At 41.0% G+C, this 22,867-nt stretch overlaps 1 protein-coding gene across 1 annotated transcript; it reads left to right on the top strand.

The window, feature by feature from the left end:
- Positions 1-1,793: 1,793 nt before the first annotated feature.
- LOC121931967 (interleukin-2 receptor subunit alpha-like) lies at positions 1,794-19,659 on the top strand. Its single transcript, XM_042470152.1, has 7 exons — positions 1,794-1,924; positions 6,007-6,195; positions 11,523-11,624; positions 15,408-15,644; positions 17,362-17,442; positions 17,696-17,765; positions 18,758-19,659. The coding sequence occupies exons 1-6, from the start codon at positions 1,849-1,851 to the stop codon at positions 17,740-17,742; spliced, it is 732 nt and encodes a 243-aa protein (XP_042326086.1). The 5' UTR covers positions 1,794-1,848; the 3' UTR covers positions 17,743-17,765; positions 18,758-19,659.
- The last annotated feature ends 3,208 nt before the right edge of the window (positions 19,660-22,867 follow it).

A 22,867-nucleotide genomic window follows, 5' to 3' on the forward strand; every position in this document is an offset into this window, starting at 1 on the left:
CCAAGACCCCCTATCTTCATCCTCTCTACTCAGGTCCTGCAGACTCATCCTGTGGCCTCCCTGACTGACTCCAACCATCTGGCATTCCTAATGCAAGGAAAGGTAAAAGGTAGTAGAGAGAGAGAGGAAAACTATAAGCCAGATGGCTAGACTCAAATCAGGGAGGTCATGGGCCTGATTGTACAAGATTTAAGCAGAGAAATGGAAAAAAGGAGAGCTTGGAAATGTCTCGTACATAGGTGCGCCATGAGTTGTGTTTGACTTGAGGACAGTTAACAACAACAACAATAATGTGCAGTCTTCTTCTTCAATTACCTTCTACCTTTCCCAGCATCATTGACTTTTCCATTGAGTCATGCCTTCTCACGATGTGGCCAAAATACAACTAAATTGTCATCTTGGTTTCCAGGGACAGTTCAGGCTCAATCTGTTCTTTGTCTTCTTGGCCATCCACAGTATACTCAGTACTTTTCTACAGAACCACATCTCAAATGGGTTGACTTTCTTTCTGTCAGCTTTCTTCACTGTCCAGCTCTCACATCCATCCATGGTGACGGGGAATACCATGGTGTGGGTGATCCTACCTTTAGTGTTCACAGTTATGTCTTTTCATTTTATGATACTTTCCAGTTCCTTCACAGCAGCTTTTCTAGCTTTCTTCCTATTTCTTGACTGCAGTCTCCGTTCTGATCAATATTTTATCCAAAGTATGGGAACTCTTTAACTGTGTCAATTTTCTCAGTATCTCAGACAGATTCTAGTAGATCTTCCATGGTTGTTATTTTTGTTTTCTTAAACTGCAACCCCAAATCATAATCCAGTGCCGCAGCCACTATACCATGCTGGAACTCACATTCTGTATGAGTAAAGATTTTGGAGAAGGAAACTAAAGTGTGCTTCTAATTGTAATAATTCAGATAGAATGAGTAACATTGCAACTTCTATTATCAGATGTTTGGGAAACATATATATGCCAATCAAAACCTTTTCCTGGATGAGTCAGAAAATGTGGTCCAGTTATTACTACAACTACTCATGTAATCCTTTGGCAAGTGACAAAATTTTTTGACAAAACATTGGGCAGAAGACAGATCCAGGATAGATCCATGGATGCTCTTCAGTAGATCAATTGACTTCCACTTATTTTACAATAGCAGAGGCAAAGGACTTTATCACACCAGGCTCGTAAGGTGCCACAATTGCATTAAAATGCAAATATACAGACTTCCAAATCTCCACAGTACTGCTTCTGTCCCAGCCTCTGTCTTCAACATGCTGGCCTCCATAGCCTTGCCTCCCTGTCCTATGCCCTTCCCAGCATGCCTTTCAGTCTGTATTTATTTTCATTTACAGTGGGTCCTTGGTATCTGCTGAGGTTTGGTTCTCAGGACCCCCTGGGAATACCAAAATCCATGGATGCTGAAGTTCCATTAAATACAATGGCATAGTGAAATAGTCACACATAGACTTTGCTTGTCGTGAGCGGATAGTTGCTCAAATTGTGTCCAGTTGGCAGGCCAAAGCCACTCGCAGGATGCCAACCGCACAGGGAAAACCACTTCCTCTAAACTGTGGCTAATCTATATGGTACTTTTTGTATGTGTGTGTTTTTTAAAAAATATCTAACTTCCTGGATGAGTAGTCCTCACACCTGAGGAGAAGAGTTTCAACTACACAGAGGTGGAGGGAGGGGAAGTTGAAAAGAGATTCTGATCAAACTCGAGACAATAAACCATTATCTAGGCTTCTTCCTGTGGTCCTGCAGTAGAAAGATTCATTGCCTCCCAAGCAGTTGGTGGAATAAAACCCCGAAAAGAGCCTTTTACGTCTTTAAAAATACTAGAAGATATGAGCAGCTTCTGCACTGGATTTGGATTAGTCTTGATTTGGGGAGCATTCCAGTCTGCATTAGGGGCTGGAAAAGGTAAGTAGCAGAACCTTGCCGTTGCCATTTGCTGATATTTGGGGTATCTAGGGGGTACAGGATGAACTGGGTGACACCTCAGAGGGAGGTGTCTGCCTTTTAGTGTACAATGTACTGGGCCACCTCTTGGCTGATAGAATGGGACTCCCAGAGAGCGAAAGTCCTGGGAAAGACCCTGTCTACCCAACTAGATCTGGCAAGGAGGCTGGCAGAGACACTGTTGGCACATTACCACAAACTCCTGGGGGCTTCTCCCTTCCACAAATCCCAGGACTTCATTTGGTGTTGCCATGGTAGTTACAGTGAAATCAAAGTGCTATAATTGTGAAGTGTAGAATGGCCCTCAATGACAATCAAATAGGAGTTGTATTTTACCAGTACACTATCTGGATGGTTGCAAGCTTTGCAAAACCCCTTTTCAGATTTACAAACAAGGTCCATGGACCAGAACAATCTAGGACACACAATCCCTTTGGCTATTGGCAGCATGTAAACTGGAGCCTTTCTCTTCCACGGTGGCCTGATCTACAGCTGAGGGACCATTGGCCTGGTTGCTCTGAGCCTTGGGGTGACAGCAGTAGTTGCCTATGATTTCACAATGGAGGGATATTTAAACCATATCCTCCAACATTTCACAGATGAAAACTGGGGAATATGTGCCTGAACAATATCAATGTTTGGTAAAAATGGCAAAAAAATTTAATGAACAAGCACACACAAGCTAGGACTTTGCTTTTGGAGAGTTTGATTTTGCTTGAGTCTACAAGGAAGAGCAAGATTCCTCTCCTTTCTCCCCTCTGTTTAGTTATGTAAGTGCAGACTACTTATGAACTCTGAACTTAGTTTGCAGCTACTGAAGTAACCTGAGTGGGAAAGTGGGGAGAGGAGAGAAAAACTGTGACATTTTAAAAGCTGACAAAATAGGATGATGGAGGATTATTAGTAGGGTATCTGCCATATCAGGACAGCTGGAGGGTATGCTGAACTACACACCCTAGAATTCTATAGGATGCAACCATGACAGTCAAAAGTGGCCCACTAGTACTTCCTCTGTGCGGTGTGAAAAGTCCGCAGGGTGGAATCATGCAGCCTCCAAACAATGTTGTACTTTGCGCTTCTGGTAGAATCATAGATTTGGAAAAGATGATAAGGGCCATCGAGTCAGTCACCTGCCATACAGGAATATACAGCCAAAGCTCTCCCAGCATATGGTCATCCAGCCTCTGCTTAAAAACCTCCAAAGAAGGAGACCCACCACACTATTGCTGTCAGGAAGCTCTTCTTGATGTTTAGGAGAAATCTCTTTTCCTTCAGCTTGAATCCATTGCTTTGCACCCAAGTCTCTACAGCAGCAGAAAACAAGCCTGTTACACCTTCAATACAAGATAGAAGTTCTTTTTTAAAAAAACAGTTCTCAAGGCATTTGTGGGTTCTCCAGCATGATTCTATGTTCAGCTTCTGGCAGATGTTGACCATGGAGTTGCACTGGAAGAACTGGAGATTCCTACAGAGGTGTTCTCTCAGGTAAAAAGAATAGTGTTTTTTTTTATTTGCATTTTTTCCACATTCACAAGGGTCCTTCACCCCTAACCCAGCGAATGTGGAGGGACCACTGTTCAAAAAAAGATATGCCACCTAAACATTAGGAAGAATGTCTTGACAGTAAGATCTGTTCAATAGTGGATTAGACTACCTCAAAGGGCAGTGGACCCTCCTTCTTTGATGGTCTTTAAACAGAGGTTGGATTGGCATCTTTCAGACATGCTTCAGGTGCGTATTCTTGCACGGCAGGGGGTTGGACTACATGGCCTTTTCAGTCCCTCCCAACTCTAAGATCCTATGATTCTGTGAATACTTCCCACCTTTACAAGTAGGTTGTGACTGTTTCACATCTGCTGTAGTACTGAAAATACTTTAACCACACTTATTAGCCATAGATTGTAAAAAGAGTGAACAGTGATCATACCAAAACTCCTTGTACTTGCACTTTCTCTTAAAGCCAGACACCTCAGGGTGAGTATTTCAAACGGCTCTTTAACGGAACCAGGAGATGGAATCTCATTTTATCTGTTCTTGAAACTTTCAGACCTTTCAAAGCTGATATGCCACGAAGCCATCCCCCTCCTCCTTGCCCAAACTGCTAGTTGTATAGGGCAGTTTCAGTCAGATGACTCACCTAGAAGACTCATATTTCAGTTCTGAGATGAAATGTTGCTTGTTTGAAAGGTAAGGGGGGCCCATGAAAGAGGACAGAGTTCCCATACCTTTAACAGTTGGACAGAAGAGGGAATTTCAGCAAGTAACAAACCATCCATGCTGAAATTCCTTCTTCTAAACAAATCTTTAGGGTACAGGAGTCTGGAGATCCAGTGTAGCATAGTGGTTTGAATGGTGAACTATGACTCTGGAGACCAGGGTTTGATTTCTAGCTCAGTCATGAAACCTGCTGGGTGATTTTGGGCAAGTCACACTCTCTCAGCCTCAGAGGATGACCATGGAAAACTTCCTCTGAACAAACCTACCAGGAAAACCCCATTATTGGCTCACCTTAGGGTTGCCATAAGTCAGAAATGACTTGAAGGCACACAACAAGCACACAAGAGCCCTGCTCTTTTTCCACTGGCCACCCTGTCTGAAGGGCATTTAGTAGCTTTAATTCTTGAATCCCGTTGGCTACTGTGACAGTGGGGCAGTACGGAAGGAAGTAGCATCATTGCAGGATCACTTTTGCAGTACAGACCTTTTTGAAATCTCTAGCCCAAGATGGTCAAACTGAGGCTGTTGTACTTCGTCCACATCATGAAGGTACAACTCATTAGAAAAGACAATAATGCTAGGAAAGGTGGAGGGATGTAGAAAAAGAGGCAGACCCTAAACAAGATGGATAGATTCAATTAGGGAGGTCATGGGTATCAATGTACAGGACCCGAGCACAGCAGTGGAGGATAGGGAGTCTTAGAGATGTCTCATCCACAGAGTCACCATGAGTTAAGATTGACTCAAGGGTGGTTAACAACAACAACAACAAAATCTTTTCCAGTTTTTGTGTTCTGTCTTCCAAAGTTGTCAATTTCTCATTCATCTGTTGCATCTCTGTAGATATTTGTGCCAATGAATTTCTTCTCTCTTTCAGTTCCATCTTTAACCCAACTCTCAGACAATTTTTCAGACCCTTCTTCAGTTCACTCTTCAGGTCCATGCTCATCTGGCTCACCTCTCAACTGATTATTCATCTGTGGTCCCTGTGTAGATAGAGCTTGCCCACTTCTGGCTCTTGTCCTCGTAGACATTTTGACAGCTGTCAAACTACAAGAGGAAGTGAATCATTTCTTTGCCATTATTCCTCTTGATGTGTCACAGTCTCTTTTTAATCTTTTAGTTTCTTCACAGAGCTCTCTGTACTTTTGGCCAGAATCAAACCTCTTCTTTTCATTTCTTCTTCAACCTTCAGATTGTGACTAACATGTTTATTCTTTAGATCAGGCAAATAAAATTCCTTTCTTAGAGTCTGCTTTTTAACCCCTTCAGTCCTTTCCGTCTTAGCATTACTTTATATTGATGTCAGGAGTGTCTTTACTTAGTGAACTTCCGACTGAAATAGTGCTCTCCAGCAACCGGCACTGGACATGGTGTTTGCTGGTTTAAAGGACAGCAAAGCAGCTAAAAATGCTTCCCTGATATAAGAAGCTAAAAGGACTGTTCCTAAAGGTTCAGTTCTCATTCCTGGTGTGCAGATGACATAATGCATCCTCTGAAGGTGCCAGACACAGGTGCTGGCAAAACGTCAGGAATACACTCTTCTAGAACATGGCCACATAGCCTGAAAAACCCACAAAAAACTAAGGATGCTGGCCATGAAAGCCTTCGACTTCAAATCACCAACAAACTGTTTAGAAGAAAAATGGGAACCAGAGCTTTAACATTTGCTTCAGTCATTAATAAAGACATTTTAACCAGCTAGCGCTGAAGAGCTTTAAAAGACTCCAAAACTCTGACGTAAACTGTAGGTGCGTTCTTCTAATCACCAGAGCTTCCACATCATGAGAGCCTTCTGTCTACACACATCTTGTTTCCCTTTTCAGGAGAATGCCCCACTCCCAAGACAATTGGATTTGCTGAGTACTTTGCAGAGTGGTATGTCGTGGGGACGCGTTTACGGTATGAATGTCAGGCTGGTTTTAAGAGGCCAGCAGGCAAAGGCAACAATATTAACTGTGAGAATCGATCTGCCCAAGCTCAGTGGACCTGCCGTTCTCCTCCTGTTTGCACAGGTAAGAAGTTACATTTCTGGGGGAATTACAGTGGGCCCTCCACATTCACTGGGGTTAGGAGCACAAGGGGAAAAACTGCAAATAACAAAAACACTATTTTTGTTTTAACCTGAGAGAATCTCTCTCTAGGAATTTCTAGGTCCTCTAGCACAACTCTATGATCAACATTGGCTAGAAGTTGACCATAGAATTGAGCTATAGGTGAGAAGTGCTCTCTCTAGAAATATTTCGGTTCTCCAGCATGACTTCTGGCTGATGTATCGGAGAGACTGGAGATTCCTAGAGAGAACATATTAATCAAATCTATGAATAATAAAATCTACAAAAGTCAAAGCTGCAAATGCGGAGGGCCAACTGTAACAGATTTTTATTTTATTTTATTTTATTTTTTATTTTTATTTTATTTTATTTTTATTTATTTAGGTATTTATATCCTGCCCTTCAGCCCTAATGGCTCTCAGGGCGGCTTACAATATTATTTTTAATCAGACAAATGTCTTCTGTTCACTTTTTTCAGATCTGTTGGCAGACTTTTTTTTTTTTGTATTGTTGACACTTTGGTTTCTAACATTTTTAACAATGTGTTGTTTTTGTAAAGACACCGAGTCTTCTAATACATTTCGTATTCATGTCTGATAAGTCATGCCAAAGACAATCTTCTTTGAAGACATGGGTAACCTATTTGGATATTAACTGCCCAGAGCTTGGGAAAAGTTACTTTTGAGGGACTACTGTGGCATGTTGGCTGGGGGATTCTGAGAGTGGGAGTCCAAAACAGGACATTTTCCAAGCCTTGCAACTGATTAGGGATACAATAACAGCAAAGAGGAAATTCCAAAAGTACATGTGGAACAATGGATGAAAGGTCAATCTGTTCTGAGTTAGGGAACTTTTCTTTGGGAACAGCTAAACCAATTTCATAAGAAGGGAGCTCCTGTCTTCAGAGCACAGACACAAAACAACTTACATCTGATGAACTTCCATCATCTACAGAGCTATCATTGTGATGTTCTTACCTTACTTAAATCCTACTTCTGCTTGCCAGGCAGATAAGAAAAGAAAATCTTTACCTGAACGCAGCTGAGAAAACCTCTTCTCACATTCTGTTCTCCAGACCCCCGTCATTGAGAGGATTGACTCTTATTATTAAAGAATGGATAGGGAAGTTAGTAGACATAGCACCAATGGGGAAACAAGTTGAAAAAATTAATCCAGACAAGACAGAGGTGCTCCTGGTCAGTCAGAGGCAGATCAGGGAATACAGATCCAGCCTGTGTTAGATGGGGTCACATTCCCCCTGAAGACGCAGGTTCACAGTTTGGGGGTACTCTTGGACTCAGCTTTCAACCTGGAGGGCCAGGTCTCTCCTGTGACCAGGAGTGCTTTTGCACATTTAAAAACTTGTTTGCCAACTGTGCCCATTCCTTGAGATGCCTTGGTTATATCCCATTTGGACTACTGCAATGCACTCTACAAGGGGCTGCCTTTGAAGAGTGTTCAGAAACTTCAGCTGGTCCAAAGAGCTGTAGCCAAGCTGCTAACGGGCAGGTTATAGAGATCATACGACGCCCCTCTTGAAACAGCTCCACTGGCTGCCAGTTTGTTTCCAAGCACAATTCAAAGTGCTGGTGATGACCTATAAAGCCCTATATGGTTCTGGTCCAGACTATTTGGCAGACTGCCTCTCCCTATATGAGCCAGTCTGGGCTCTGAGATCCTCAGGGGAGGCCCTTCTCTCCGTCCCACCACCTGTGGTGACACAAGAGAGCCTTTTCCATGGCTGCCTCTAGACTCTGGGACTCCCTTTCCGGGGAGACCAGAACGGCCCCTTCTTTGATAGCCTTCCGCCGACAGGTGAAGACCTTCCTCTTCAGATAGGCTTTCGAAACAGTTTTTAAAGTATGGCCTGGGGTGCTATATTGCTGTAATGTATTTTAAACATTTTTATCTTTTTAAAGTATTTGATATTTTAATATGTAATTTGTTTTAATTATTGTAGTAATTTAATTCTATTTTAATGTACTATTTAATTGTATTTTTTTTAATGTTGTAGGCTGCCCTGAGTCTCAGTCTTGGGGAAAGGATGGGATATAAATAAATTAATGATGATGATGATAATAATAATAATAATAGTTTTTTGTGGTTTTTTTGGGCTATGTGGCCATGTTCTAGAAGAGTTTATTCCTGACGTTTTGCCAGCAGCTGTGGCTGGCATCTTCAGAGAATGCCACAGATGCAGGCAAAATATCAGGCATAAACTCTTCTAGAACATGGCCACAGAGCCCCAAAAAAGCCACAAAAAAAAAAAAAAAACCAACAACTATGGATTCTGGCCATGAAAGCCTTTGACTTTGCAATAATAATATACATTGAGAGGATGACTCTTATTATTAAATACAAAAAAATTGGACTAATGATCATATTTAGTTAGAGCTTGGAAAAGTCACTTGGTTGCATTAACTACAACTGGGATTCTGGGAGTGGTACTTACTTTTCAACCTCTATTTTTAATGATAGTGCTCCTCCAAGTGGTGAAATATGTCTGTTTATTGTAGCATGTGATTTTCCTTATCTATGTATTGATTTTCATGTCTGATTTCAGGTTCCTCAGCTATACTTAATTTGCAAGTGAAATTGAGGAGGCATGTGTTGCTGAGAAATCCCACTGTGGGAGGGGGAACATGTTAATTGCAGGGAAGATGAATTCCTCTCAATGATGAGTGTGATTGTTGACACTGATGGGTGGTGCTCCTGGGTTTCTGACAAGAATTTTTCCAGCCCTAACCAGAGATGTTATCTATTGAACATGAGACTTCATATACACAAAGCATATGCTCTACCACAGCTACAACACCACCCGCTAATATGTGACCCTGAGAAAGTGGCTCTGTAGCAGACCACACTTTTCTAGATCACACGGAAAGTTGTCTTAGCTGTTCTGTCAACTTAATTGTGGTTAAGCCCAGTGTTACCAGGAAATCCAAGGGCTGAACTGATAATACTGGACTTAACCACAGACACTTTTGGGTTGCAGGCAAACATCTTCTTGTGGTATGCTATCCTCTGGCTCCTGGTTACCTGAATCCACTAGTATCGTCTAAAATGTCCCTTTTGAAAACCACCCAATCTCCTATAATTTTAACCACAGCTTGGCACACAGACATTATCCAGCAAAACTCTCTGTGCCAGGGGCTTTTGTCAAAGGCACGAAAGGAGCCAAGGAGGGTCATTTAACAACTGGGGAACCTTTTTCAAAGCTTTACAGAACTGGGGTCGCCATTAGTCAGAAACGACTTCAAGGCACACAATAACAACAACAAAACCTGAATCCATAGAATTGAGTTGTGCAGGCTACATGTATGTGCATACACACACCAGCTGTTTTTCTAGCTCCTGCTGTCCTCATTGGCTTCAGTGCCTGCTGAAATTGTTAGTGCTGCCACCACTGCTGCTACAACCACATGCCTGAATTTTGGCAGCTCCACAAATGGGAAAAGCACTCTTCTCCCTCCTTAATTTCTCTTTTGGTGACCCTCAGGGAACTAGTCTGTGCTATGAGAGGGCACTCTGCCATCCTCCGATACCATAAAGAGCCACTGTCGTTGCTACTGAATTTTGTTTCTTTTGCCAGAATTAGTATTAGAGCATTACGGCTCTCATCATCATTATCATCCTAATTTGTTATTGTTATTGTTTGCCTTCATGTCATTTCTGACTTATGCTGTCCCTAAGGAGACCCTGTCATGGCAATATTTGTTCAGAGGAGGTTTGCCATTGCCTTCTCCTGAGCCTAAAAGCATGTGATTTGCCCAGGGTCAACCAATGGGTATCATGACCGAATGGGGTATTGAACCCCAATCTCCTAAGTGGTAAAATTCAAAGATATAGCCATGTTAGTCTGTAGAATCAGTATACAGAGAGATCTTGTAGCACCTTTGAGACTAACTGAAAGAAAGAAATTGGCAGCACGAGCTTTCGTGGACTTCAGTCTACTTCGCAAGTCGTAGTCCAGCATCCAAACCACTGCACCACACTGGCTTTCATAATCAAATTTACTTTTCTAGACAGCTATTATTTCTTGGTTTCACAGGCTGAGTCTACAGTGGCTAGAATATGCTGGGCTGTTCCTGAAGTATTCTGCCCCCGAAGCTGCCCTAAATCTACCCCCCATTACCTGGGTACTCCAGGGTGACACCAGGCAGCTGTTCACACATGTACCCCACCATGCCACCTGCTATCACTGGCATGAGTCATTCCTTCTGAGGTAAAGAAAATAAGGTGCCCAGTGTCGATCATATGGATTGATGCCTCATTGTGACTTCAGAGAGAGTGACTTGCAGTGGCACTGTGGGAGGTATTGTAAACAGCCATTGAGGGGTCATTCCCACTTACATTTAAACCGGTGTGTGATTCACCTTTGTTCCATGTTGGTAAATCGATTCCAAATGGTTTGTCATTCCCACTATGAAAGCAGATATTTTCATTATCCCCTTGTAATCGCTTCTTTTTTGGCACAATTGTTGTCCCTACTAGTTTGCACCACTTCAAAATGCATGTCAATCATCTGTGCATCATCACTGATCTAAGCGACAGCCCAGGCAGCCTGGCCAGTGAATAGATAGATAGATAGATAGAAGATTTGATTGATTGATTTTGCAACTACATGCAATTAGTGAGGCAACTGGTTGCAAAACCAATGAATCAAATCTTCTATAAAAAAATTTCTTTAAAAATTGAATTGTCTATTATTTGCTTATAGGTGAGGGCTTTTTTAACACTGGATTAAGGCAGGGATCAACTCATTTGAGACATGATGCTGGAGAAGAGTGCTGAGGATTCCATGGATAGCCAAAAGAATAAACTAATGGGTCATGGAGCGGATCAAGCCTAAACTATCCCTGGAAGCCAAGATGACAAAGCTTAGGCTGTTGTACTTTGGACACATCATGAGAAGTCATGAATTCTTGGGGGGCAGGGGACAATAATGATAGGAAGGATATTGAAAGAGCAGAAGGCTGCATGCTAGATGGATGAACTCTATTAAAGGTTGCAGCAGTTGGACAGGGAATATTGGAGATGTCTCAACAGCAGGGTCGCCATGGGTCGAGATCGACACAAGGGCAGTTAATAACAACAAAGCCAATATTCATTGCAGGGCTGCCCTTCCCATGCAAAGACAGTCCACAGTTAAATTGGGCCATTGGCTCTGCCTTGTGTAGACAGGACCACACCTCCACGGAAACAACACCTCCACTTTGTTAACTCAGGTATAGCTGTCTATTCCTTTGCATATGTATTTGTCCTACTTAAATTATGTTTCTACACAGCCGCTTCGGAGTTGATTCATCGCTCTGCACGACAGCCTTCAGTCGGAGACTGTGAGGGAAGTTCCAACAGCTCCCAAACCCCAACTCAACAAATGATGAAAGGTAAAATAGACTCTTGTTTTATTTGTTTGTCAATTTATTAGATTGTCTTCTCCCTGCCCCCTGATATCAGTGTGATATCTGATGAGACCAGGGTGGGAAACAGTAAATGAAAAACAGTGTCAAAACCATGTTAGCATGTTTGAGATTCATAGAATCATAGAGTTGGAAGATACTGTTTCAACAGTTTAAAACAATTCAACGTAGTCAAAGGATAAAAGAATTGACCATGATGTCTTGTGCAGGTGTCACAAAAAAGTGGAAATATCAGGGAGATCTGCAAATACAAGACTGGTATAAAGAAATATGGCAAATGGCAATTAATGATAAGTTAACATGTGAAATCAAGATTAAAAAAAGGAATAATGAAGAGAAATGATTTTGAAGCAATATGGAAAATATTTGTACAAAAGGTTTTAGTAAAAAGAGGAAGGTGGTTTACCACAATAGGAAGAGTTACAATTTTGGAGGGTAGAATAATATGAAGACATTAAGCTCTGGTGATGGGGAGCATTTGGGAAAGTGAGGGGGAAATGAATTAGTGATAAATTAATAGTATTACACTTTAGTGGAGTTATGAATAGTATATGATGAAAAGAAGACAGAAGAATGAAAATATTAATAATAATTTTACATGTTTTGTTTTTAAATTACCGGTTTAGTTAATAGTAAATGGTTTAATATGAATAAGATTTAGGTAAGGTAGTTAAGAATGGATAATTAATGTGATTTCTTACATATTGTATGTGGAATACTATGTAAAAGATATTTTTAAATACTATTTTATGTAGGTAATAATAATAATAATAATAATAATAATAATAATGATGATGATGATGAACAAGGGTTTTGGTCCTTTGTCATGTAAACAGGACAAAGTGAGCCCAGGGGGAATTTGGAGTAAAAGGGAGAACCGGGAAGGAACAAACAAATGAAATGATGCATCCTAGCAACGTATAGGTGAAAACCAAACTTAGTACTAAATGAGTACTAATGACTCAACTTGGTACTACAGTGGTCCCTCCACTTTCACTGGAGTTTGGGGCAAAGAACCCTGTGAAAGTGAGAAAATGCAAATAAAAAAACTCTATTGTTTTAAGCTGAGAGAATACATCTCAGAAATCCCTAGGACCTCCAGCCACAATTCTTGGTCCACATCGCCAGAGGCATACGTAGAATGTGGCTGGAGGACCTACAAATGCCTAGAGACGTGTTTTCTCTAGGTATTCTAGGTTCTCCAGTGTGGACTGTATGGTCAACATCCAGCAGAGTGCCTAGAGATCCTAAAGAGAATCTATCAATCATATAATATATAGATATATATAATATATATATATGAGAATAATCAAATCGAAAAAGATAAGCTACAAATATGAGAACGGTACTTAGATCAAGAATCATAGAGTTGGAAGACCACTGGAGCCAGGCAGTCCAACCCTTTGTCTGCAAGAAGACACAGTCAAAACAATCTGACAGATAGCCATCCAGCCTCTGTTTAAAAACCTCCAAAGAAGGAGATTCCAAGGCAGCGTGTTCCACTCTCAAACAGCTCTTACCATCAGAAAGCCATTGCCCAAGTGTGGATCATTATATAGCCAAAACAGACTCATCTGTGGCACAAGAGGGCAATAGCAGCAGACTGAGGAAAAACGAAAATGGGAGATCTGGTTTTCCTACTGCAGCTAAAGTTCACAGAGTGATCTTGGGTTAGTCAGAGTCCCTCTCTTAGCCTGACTTACCCCAACAAATTGTCATGAAAGTGAAATACAAAGAAGAGAGCCATGCATGAACCTTTGGTTCATTGAAGGAATGGCAGGACATACATGGAATAAGTAAGGCATAGATTGGAGTATCCTGTAAAATCCTGAACAGGAATATTCCAAGCTGGAGTATTTCTTGTAAATCCATCTTCTGCCTTGGTTGCAGATCCAGTTTGATCTGTACTGTGAGGCTAAAGTATGAACATAAAACCCTGTTTTTGGGAGAGCGGGGAGTTTCTCAGGTAAATTACATATATCCTGAACTGGCATAGCCCCTGGAAAAATTCCGGACTGCTAGCAGTTCTAAGTTGAAAATTAGAAGGAGGGGATGGGTGCTGATTTGGTACAGACTGGTACCAAATATAGACACACATGTAATCCTCCTCACCAAAAAGAGACTTTAAGTAGAAAAGAAAGAGCCTTAAATGCTACCACATTCACTGTGGCTTCAGTTTTTTCTAGGCCAGAGAACCCACTTCCTCAGACATAAGTTGAAATCCCACAAAAAGTGTATGCTGTAATACATACAATTAGGGGGAAACAATGAGGAAAAGTCCCTGTTGATTGCTCTATCCATTGCTATAATTCTCAGGATGCAGGTTGAAATAAGTATACAGTCCTCCCTCCGAATTCGAAGGGGGGATCCATTCCACCCCACCCCCACTATATTCAAGCCCCATAGTTTTGAACGAAAACGTGCTCCTGCGTGCAGCCATGTGCACGGGTCACGGGCGTGGCACCATTAACTTTATGGAGGTGCCGCCTGTGAATAATCAAAACCGAAGATCTCAAGTCCGTGAAAACAGAGGGGCAACTGGTACAACATTCTTTTTTTTCCACAGAATATACCGTGCTTTGCCAGTGCAAAAAGAATGGCAAATGCAGCTCCTTTTAGAACCAGCAAAAGGCGCCCTTGCCTCCACGACGAAGAATTTTCAATGCTCCCTTGGCACAGCGTGTCTAAGCATTGTGCCAACAGAGTACCGTAATGCCCCGTGTGTTGGCATAGACGCAAGACGCTGGCATGGGGCTGCAGCCTGCATGCATATGCCATACCCCATCATCGCCCCCACACCCATGTGAACACCAGTCTGTTAGCCCCTAACTCTTCTTGAAAATAGTAGTGTGAACCATAAACTCTGTTCCAGTGTCAAGCAAAGAATGATGGCCTGCATTTATCTTTGGAATGGATTGCTTCCTCTGCAGCCAAAAGGGATAATTAAATTGCCTTGACTGAACATAATTAAATTAATGACTGAGGCACTGTTAGTTTTCTTACTTAAACAACAACAAACAAAAAGTGAGCATCGAACCTCTCACCGAAGTGCCTGCCCCATGCTTTTTTTTTTGCAAATGAGGTCTCTGCAAATTCTCACAATCTTGGTCGGAACAGGGGACAAACTTCAGAGCTCTTAAATACTTGAGTTGAGCATTGAGAAAACCAAAACCAATACTTCAGGGCTATGCCCAAGCAAAGTGTGAAAACAATGTTTCAGGGCCCATCCATAATCTTTTGAGGGTTTTTCAGGCTATGTGACCATATTCTAGAAGAGTTTTTCCTGACATTTCACCAGCACTGTGGCCCAGATGCCAGCCACAGATGCTGGCAAAACACTCAGGAATGAAACTCTTCTAGAACATGGCCACACAGCCCGGAAAACCTACAAAAAGCTATGTGAAACAATGTTAACAAAAGTCAGCATCCTGATAAACCTTTAGGAAGCTTTTTTCTTCTGACGAAATTATTGTAATACATAAGCAATGTGAACACCGAAATATGATGTGTCATGGAAACCCACTGGGAGACCCTGGGCAAGTCACAGTCTCTCAGCCTCAGAAGAATGGCATGGCAAACCCCCTCTGAAGAAATATTTCAAGCAAACCTCAGTATAAGATCACACCTTTGGCTCACCATAATCAGAAAAAACTTGAAGGCACATAAACAACAACGTGCTAAGAAACCATGATCTCTCTTCATACCTCTCCTGACTAAAAGCTTGCCCATCTTTCCCCCTACATTTTACAGGTGTATGTGGAGTTCCCAAGCCACTCAAACATGCCACAACCAAAGTGTTTAAATATGTAGTGGGACAAGAACTGCAATACAGATGTCTTGATGGATATCGCGCATGGACCCCCATTTCTGAAGTCATCACCTGTGAGGATTCCAATGGAAGAGTAGAATGGTCCAAATTATCACTGCACTGTACAAATGACAGCAGTAGTGTTCCAGAGGGGACAACCAAAACACTGCTCAGCTCAGGTAAGAAGAGGGTCAGGAAGAGTAAGAGCAGAGTGGCAGGGCGCATACCTACCTGTAGAAAGTTCTAGGTTCATTTCTGGGCCAGGTTAGTCATGTCAGTGGCCAGATTGTTCATGTCTCAGTTATTGTGGCCTATAAGACCAGCAATGGGAATCTGTCAAGTTCAACAGGATACCAAATTCAGAAACCCAGGCTTCAGTAATTAAACCTCAGAGAAAGAAACTATAGAAACCAGGGACGTTCATTGTCAGAACTGACCAGCAAGCATTAGAGTTGTCTATTTAAACTACACACAGTTTCAAATTTCAGACAGGCTTAATTCCAGGAACCTTATCACGTTAGAAACAAACCTGACAGGCAAATGGAGAGAAGCTTTCTGTCTCCACATGACGTCGAAGCACTTTCATTCTCTTCCAGTCGTAAAAACGTGGGAGGTGGTTATAAAAGTGTCCCTTTTGCCAAGCTGGAAAAATCCATTTGGCAAAAGGGCCATTTTAACCACCCTCTCCTATGCTTTTACAACTGGGAGAGAACAAAAATGCTTTGACATCATGGGTAGAAAGAAAAAGAAACATGTTTCTCTCACTTTGCCTGCTGAGATTGTTTGTAGTGCAATAAGGCTCTAATTCATTATAATTAATTAACACATTTCTCTTCTCTTTCCCATATTGGCCCCTTCTTTGTTGTTATAACCAGATACGTTCAAAGAAATGACCTTGTTCAGGCTTGATTCAAGCTTATCCCATTTCCGTTTTTATCTCAGTACCTTGGTCTGAGCTCACCACTTCTAAATACAGTAATACTATTTCTACTATATAACCCATCATCATATAGCCCAACATATATTGTCAGGACAAAAGCATATGGAACTCCTGACAGAATCTCTAGTCCAGAAGAAGTCCTAGTAGCTGGCTGCTATTTCTGTGTCGCAGTTCTCAAGAAGTTTGAGTTCTCAAGATGTAGCTCTGTCAGTTTTGCCGGGTTCTGCCTATTGTTGTCATTTCCACAGTCATTCATTTCATATTTTGGAAGTATTCTTTGTAGTCATTTCTTGGATGAGTATTAGGACTTTGCCAAAGTTTGTTTGTTTTTAAACAACTGGGACATGGCTTTTCTGAGGTGGCCTTCTGGTTTGAAAGACAAATTTTGTCTTCTCTGAATTAAAAAAAAAATCTTATCATCATTTGAAACTAGGGGTACATCTTCATTGTAGAAATAATGCAGTTTGAGACCACTTGAACTGCCATGGCTCCATCCTACAGAGTCTTGGGATTTGCAGTCTTGTGAGGCACCAGCAAAGAGAAGGCTTTGTAAACTAAGACCTTGTAAACTACAGATTCCAGGATTTTATCGGATGGAGCGACACTTAAAGTGGTGTCAAACTGCATTATTCCTACAGTGTAGATGCATCCTAAGAAGAAGAAATTTCTAGCATAAGCTTTTGTAAACATAGTGGAATTATGGTAGACGTTTCTTCTTCTCAGTTTGTCACACATGCCTTTATGTCCTTTTGTGCTACTACAGACTAATATGGCTAGCCCTTTGAATACTATTAGAATTATAGTGTTCTAAGGCAAATGAGCCATTTCACTAAACCCACAAAAGCTCACGCTAAAAGAAATGCGAGTCTTAAAGGTGTTGCTAGCTTTTTTCTTTTTCCTTTTGGTGCTCACACAGCTGTCTGAAAACTGAATTGTTGCTTTTTAAAAAAACTTAGATTTCTACACAGTTCTTCCAGATTTTGCCTCTTTGCCTCCAAACTACTCTTCAGCACCTGCAAGTGAGCAAGTAATGAAAGGTAAAATGCACTACTGTATTATGAATTTGTTTATTCATTCACTCATTTATGGCAACACATCCATCCCATCCTATATCTGTAGATCTCCCAATGAGGTATTGTAAATAGGGTCAATGTTAGCTGGCCGGATAACTGCCTTGATCCCTAACATTAACTGGGAAGGCAGGACAACAGTTTAATAGTAACAAGATTTGGAATATTGAATGGAGGGGAGTGATCTCTTAAAGGCTTACTTTTTTGTTCCTTCTTTTAGCATTTGTGTTCACTGCTGCTGTAATGGCTGCTGTCATCATTTTATAAGGAATCCTCATAAGATGTTCATGGTAAGGGGCAACAAGAGGAGTTTTTCCTGTGTATTGGTTGGTCTAATTTATATTCCATTTTTTTCTCCAAGTTTGGGACACTTTTTACCCTATAAAGCTATTTGTGTGTTAGGTGCCTTCAAGTTGTTTTGTTTTGTCTTTTTTTTCCACGTTAAAAAAACCCCTTTAAATCCGTTGTTGTCTTAATTACAAATAGCCTACATCTCTAATGCAATCCTTTCCATATCTTCAATCCATCTATAACTCAGTACTGTGGTATGTGCAATACAATATTAACAATATCATACCAACATATATTTCCCCTTACCGTTGTTTCTGATTTACGGTGACCCTAAGGGGACCTTATCACAGGGAGCTGCCTTACTCTGCCAAACACTTGGGCCAACTCTGAGGTCTAAGCCATTTTTACTTCATGTGCACAAACCAATACCTTAGTAGCAACTGCAATAATGTTTTATGCAAAAATGTAATATGCAATTGCGTGTGTGCCTATGTGCCTTCAAGTCGCCTGTCAACTTATGACAACTCAATGAATTTCATAGGGTTTTCTAAGGCAAGGAATACTCAGAGGTGGTTTCGTCAGTTCCTTCCTCTGAAATATGGCCTACATACAGCACATGGTATTTATTGCCAGTGTCCCATCTAAGTACTAAACAGAGCTGACCCTGCTTAGCTTCCAAATGTAGACAGGATCTGGTGCCTTTAGCTGCTTTGAGTCCCTATGTTCTAATTCCTACAGCACTATATAAATCTACAGTGCTATATAAATAAAGCATAATAATAATAATATGTTGGGAGAAAGGCGGGATATAAGAAAATAAAATAATAATTTAGGGTATAGAGGCCTCTTAATACTTGGAGGAATCATCATAAGTGGAGATGTGTGGTCTGACATCAAAAGTAGAAGATAGAAAGGTGGAATAACAGATTTTGAAAGGATTTTCTTGATGGCATGCATGTTGAAAGCCTTTAACTTAATGTATCCTTACAAGGTAAAGATATACAGCTGAAGATTGCAAAAAGGCTGCGTATCCAATCTGATGAAGTTGGTCTGTATGCTTGCTAAACCAGAGAAAAACATTTGGCCGTCGAAGGCGTCTGATGCATGACCCTACATGTGCATTGATATCTCCTCCAAGGTCCTGCTTGTTGTTCCTTCACCATCCGAATTACAGTGGGTAGCTATACTATGGGGCCTTTTCAAGAGTGGCACACAGTTGTAGAACTTTTTCTCTATACACATTCACTTTGCTTCTTCCATATTCACTCTTGCATGTCAGGCTGTCCTCTCCTGCAAAAGAGTCCTTTTCCTGTTTTTCTTGATTCAGTTGCTTTATTAGTTCCTCTCAGTTTTTAAAAATTTAGTGTTATTTGTATGATTCTGTATATTTTAATGCTTTCTTAGCTGTCTTAGAGATTTGGATTGAAAAGTAGGTTATAAATATTTTAATGGATAAGTGAATAAAGCTCCTGAGGGGATAGTCCTGTCCATCTGTCCTGGTGAAACAACAAAGAATTGAGTCCCAGTGATGTCCTATTCCAAAGTGCTGGTGACCTTAACTGGAGGAGCTCTTGTATACATTTCATGTAATTTCAGTCCCACTTTTGGCCAGGAGGAAGCAGTGATGAGGTTTTCATTATAGCCATCAGCCATTCAGGGTCATTCTTGACTCGGTAAGAAATTTTGTTCAGTTCATTCTTCCCTTCATTTTTAAAATCAGTGGCCAGTATGGGAGTTAAGTCTTCATAAGTTGATTTATGTCTGAAGGAATTAGAATTGTGTAGTTTTGTAATGTCTTTATCCATTAGAGGGCTGATGTCATGTTACATAGAATCACAGAGTTGGAATAGACCCCAAGGGCCATCCAGTCCAACCCCATTCTGCCATGCAGGAACTCACAATCAAAGCATCCCCAACAGATGGCCATCCAGCCTCTGCTTAAAGATCTCCAAAGAAGGAGACTCCACCATCATTCAAAGGAGTGTGTGTCCCACTGTCAAACAGCTCTTACTGCCAGGAAGATCTTCCTAATGTTGAAGTGCAATCTACTGCCAGCTCTGACTGCAAATTCTGCCATGCAGGAAGATACTATCAAAGCCCTCCCCGTCACCAATGGCCATTCAGCTTCTGCACACAAAAAAGTGACTGTTGCACAATGGGATTGATGTGTAATGAGACCAATGTATATTGGGCACCAATGTGCATCAGTCCCAATGTGTATCTATCACTAAGGCACATCAGGCACTCTTGCCAGTGTCCTGGTACATATTCTTGCAATTGATCAATAGCACCTTTGCTATGTAGCTAAGTATATATAAAGTGACTTAATAGAGATGGTGATAAAGGATCCCAGACTGTGTCTGTACACACCTGTACAGTTCAGGCTTCAATAAGCTGCTCTCTTCGCCTGGAATTGCCTTCCTGAACATTTGCAGAATGCTCCATCCCTCATTGCTTTTAAACAGCAAGTTAAAACTTTCTTATTTCTGCAAGTTTTGGGATTTTAGCTTAAGATGATTTTATCATCTTGTATATTTTGGTTATATGTATTTATCAGCCTCCACTTCTCTGATGGGTTAGGGACTGTCAAAAAGTAGAATTGGCTGAAAAGCAGTCTTTTTAGCTTGAAAATGCAAGACTGAACACTAGATGGTGTCAAGTCGACTGAGAGGAGGAAAAAAACAGTATGTGAGTAATGATCAGAAAAGTAGAGAACATGATGTATGTGATGCATAGGTGTGTATTGTACTATATGTTTTATATGTTTTAATGATACATCTAATGAAATCTCAATAAAGAAAAATAAAAAAAATAGAGAAGGGGTCAAAAGTGTGGTGGCTTTAATTTAGATCTATCAAAACAGTAGAAAAGAGAGGTGCCTGTATTAGATTGCTTTTTCTTATTTGCATTTTTATCTGAATAATTTGTTTTACAATTGTATTGCATAGTTTTACATTTGTATTACTCTTTCCTTTGTCTGTGTGTATGCATGTATTAGATTGTATGCCTTTGGAACAGCTGGCTGTCTTGTTTGTTTACTTGTAAAGCACCATATACACTGATGGTGCTAAATAAATAAATAAAATTAAGATGATACTGATGAGTGAGAGGTGGATATCTCCAGTTAGGGATCACTGGCTGTCTCATCTTGGTTGGGCTGCCCTTTGCTTTGATTCATTGCTGTATATCTGAGACAACTTGCTGTCTGGGAAGGATGTTTTATTCTTGCCAGTTGTGTGCATTCAAGTTATTTCCAACTTACAGCAACCCACAGACAGACCTACTATGGGGTTTTCCTAGCAAGAAAATGGAGTTTTCTCTTGCCTTTCTCTGAGGCTGAAAGAGTATGGCTTGCCCAAGATCATCCAGTGAGTTTCCATCACTGAGCAAGGATTTGAACTTTGGTCACCAGAGTCTTTGGCCAACCATCACAGTGGCTTGTACTTGCTTTGCTGCTATTGTGTGTTTTCAAGTCGTTTCCAGCTTATAGTGACCCTAAGTGATTCTATCCCAGGGTTTGCTGTGGCTGAGAGTGTGTGACTCACCCAAGGTCACAGAGTGGTTTTCCATGGTTGAGCGGGGAATTGAACCCTGGTCTCCAGAGTTGTCTAACACTCAAATCACTACACCATGCTGTGCTTTCCTACAGTTGCTACACACACACATATGTATTGCAATTTATAAAGTATATATGTTATATGCTGCATCAGCCTACTAGTCCATTTTGTCAAGGCATGGGAAGCTGTTGCTCTCCAGACACTGTGTAACTCTGACTTCCATAATTCCTGGCCATTGTCAATGTTCACTCAGGCAGACAGGAACTGAAATCCAACAAGAGATTCCCCCTGCTGAGTGGCAGCCGATGGTTCCTGTCAGTGGGTGCATCTACACTGTAGAAATAACGCAATTTGACTTTTAAGTGCAGCAGCTCTATCCTATGGAATCCTGGGATTTGTACTTTTGCAAGGTCTTTAGCCTTCTCTGCCAAGTAGTTCTTCTGTCTCACAAAACTACAAAATCCCAGGATTTTGCAGGATGGAGCTATCACACTTAAAGTGGTGTCAAACTGTATTAATTCTACAGTGTAGCTCCACCCAAAGGCACAGTGAATCCACTCTAGTTATTAATCAAGATGTTAAATCAATACATTGAAGAAGTTCACCATCCTGGACAGCTCCTTGAGAGTTCAGAGAAAAACCTACAGCAGATTTACAACCATGCTGACATGGAAACCATCAGCTCCAAATGCCTTGCCCTTGTTCTAGCCTTTTGTAAGTTCAATTGCTCTTTGAAATGCTATTTTTGCAATGTGGAATTGAATCAATATTCCTGGAAAGTGGAACAAGTTGGACTCTGCATGGTTTCCTGTTGTATAAAGACTTGCACTCCAAGGTTTGAAAAATAAGCCTTCACTATCTATTATTTAACCATTATCTGCATGTATAGGTTGAGTCTCCCTTATTCAAAGCACATGGGACCAGAAGTGTTTGGAATTTCAGATTCTTTTTGGATTGTGGAATATTTGCGTATACATATCTTGGAGATGAAAACCAAGACGAAACATATAATTCATTTATGTTTTGTATACACCTTCTACACATACCTGTAGCCTTATACCCATAACTTCATGCATAATATTTTTAATACTTTTGTGCATGAAACAAACTTTGTGTATACTGAACGTTCTGAAAGCAAAAGTGTCACTAGCTCAGCCACCCATATGGACAAGCTTATAGTATTTTAGATAAGGGATACTCAACCTGTATTTTATAGATACCAGCTTGAAGAAAATGTACTTTTGAAATGTAGTCAGCTTGTATCAATGTGTATGTTTAACCCTTGTTCCTATCCTATGTACCTTCCCTTCCTTTTTCCTCCCTCCCCCCCCCCCCCCTCCCCTTTTTGTTTTTTTTTTCTTATCATCTAGCTGCAACAACCATCCCAGATGGAGATCTCCCCTGGCCCTGATAAGAATTTTTCACCATCAGCAATATTTTAGGTGATGTGCTTGTGCTACTGAAAGACACTTCTCATCAATAAGATTGCTGCATGGTGGTGCCAGCACAGAAAATACCCAATTGCTCTCTTACCATTTGGTTAC

The sequence above is a fragment of the Sceloporus undulatus genome, chromosome 5, assembly GCF_019175285.1.
Source record: "Sceloporus undulatus isolate JIND9_A2432 ecotype Alabama chromosome 5, SceUnd_v1.1, whole genome shotgun sequence".
Lineage (NCBI taxonomy): Eukaryota > Metazoa > Chordata > Lepidosauria > Squamata > Phrynosomatidae > Sceloporus > Sceloporus undulatus.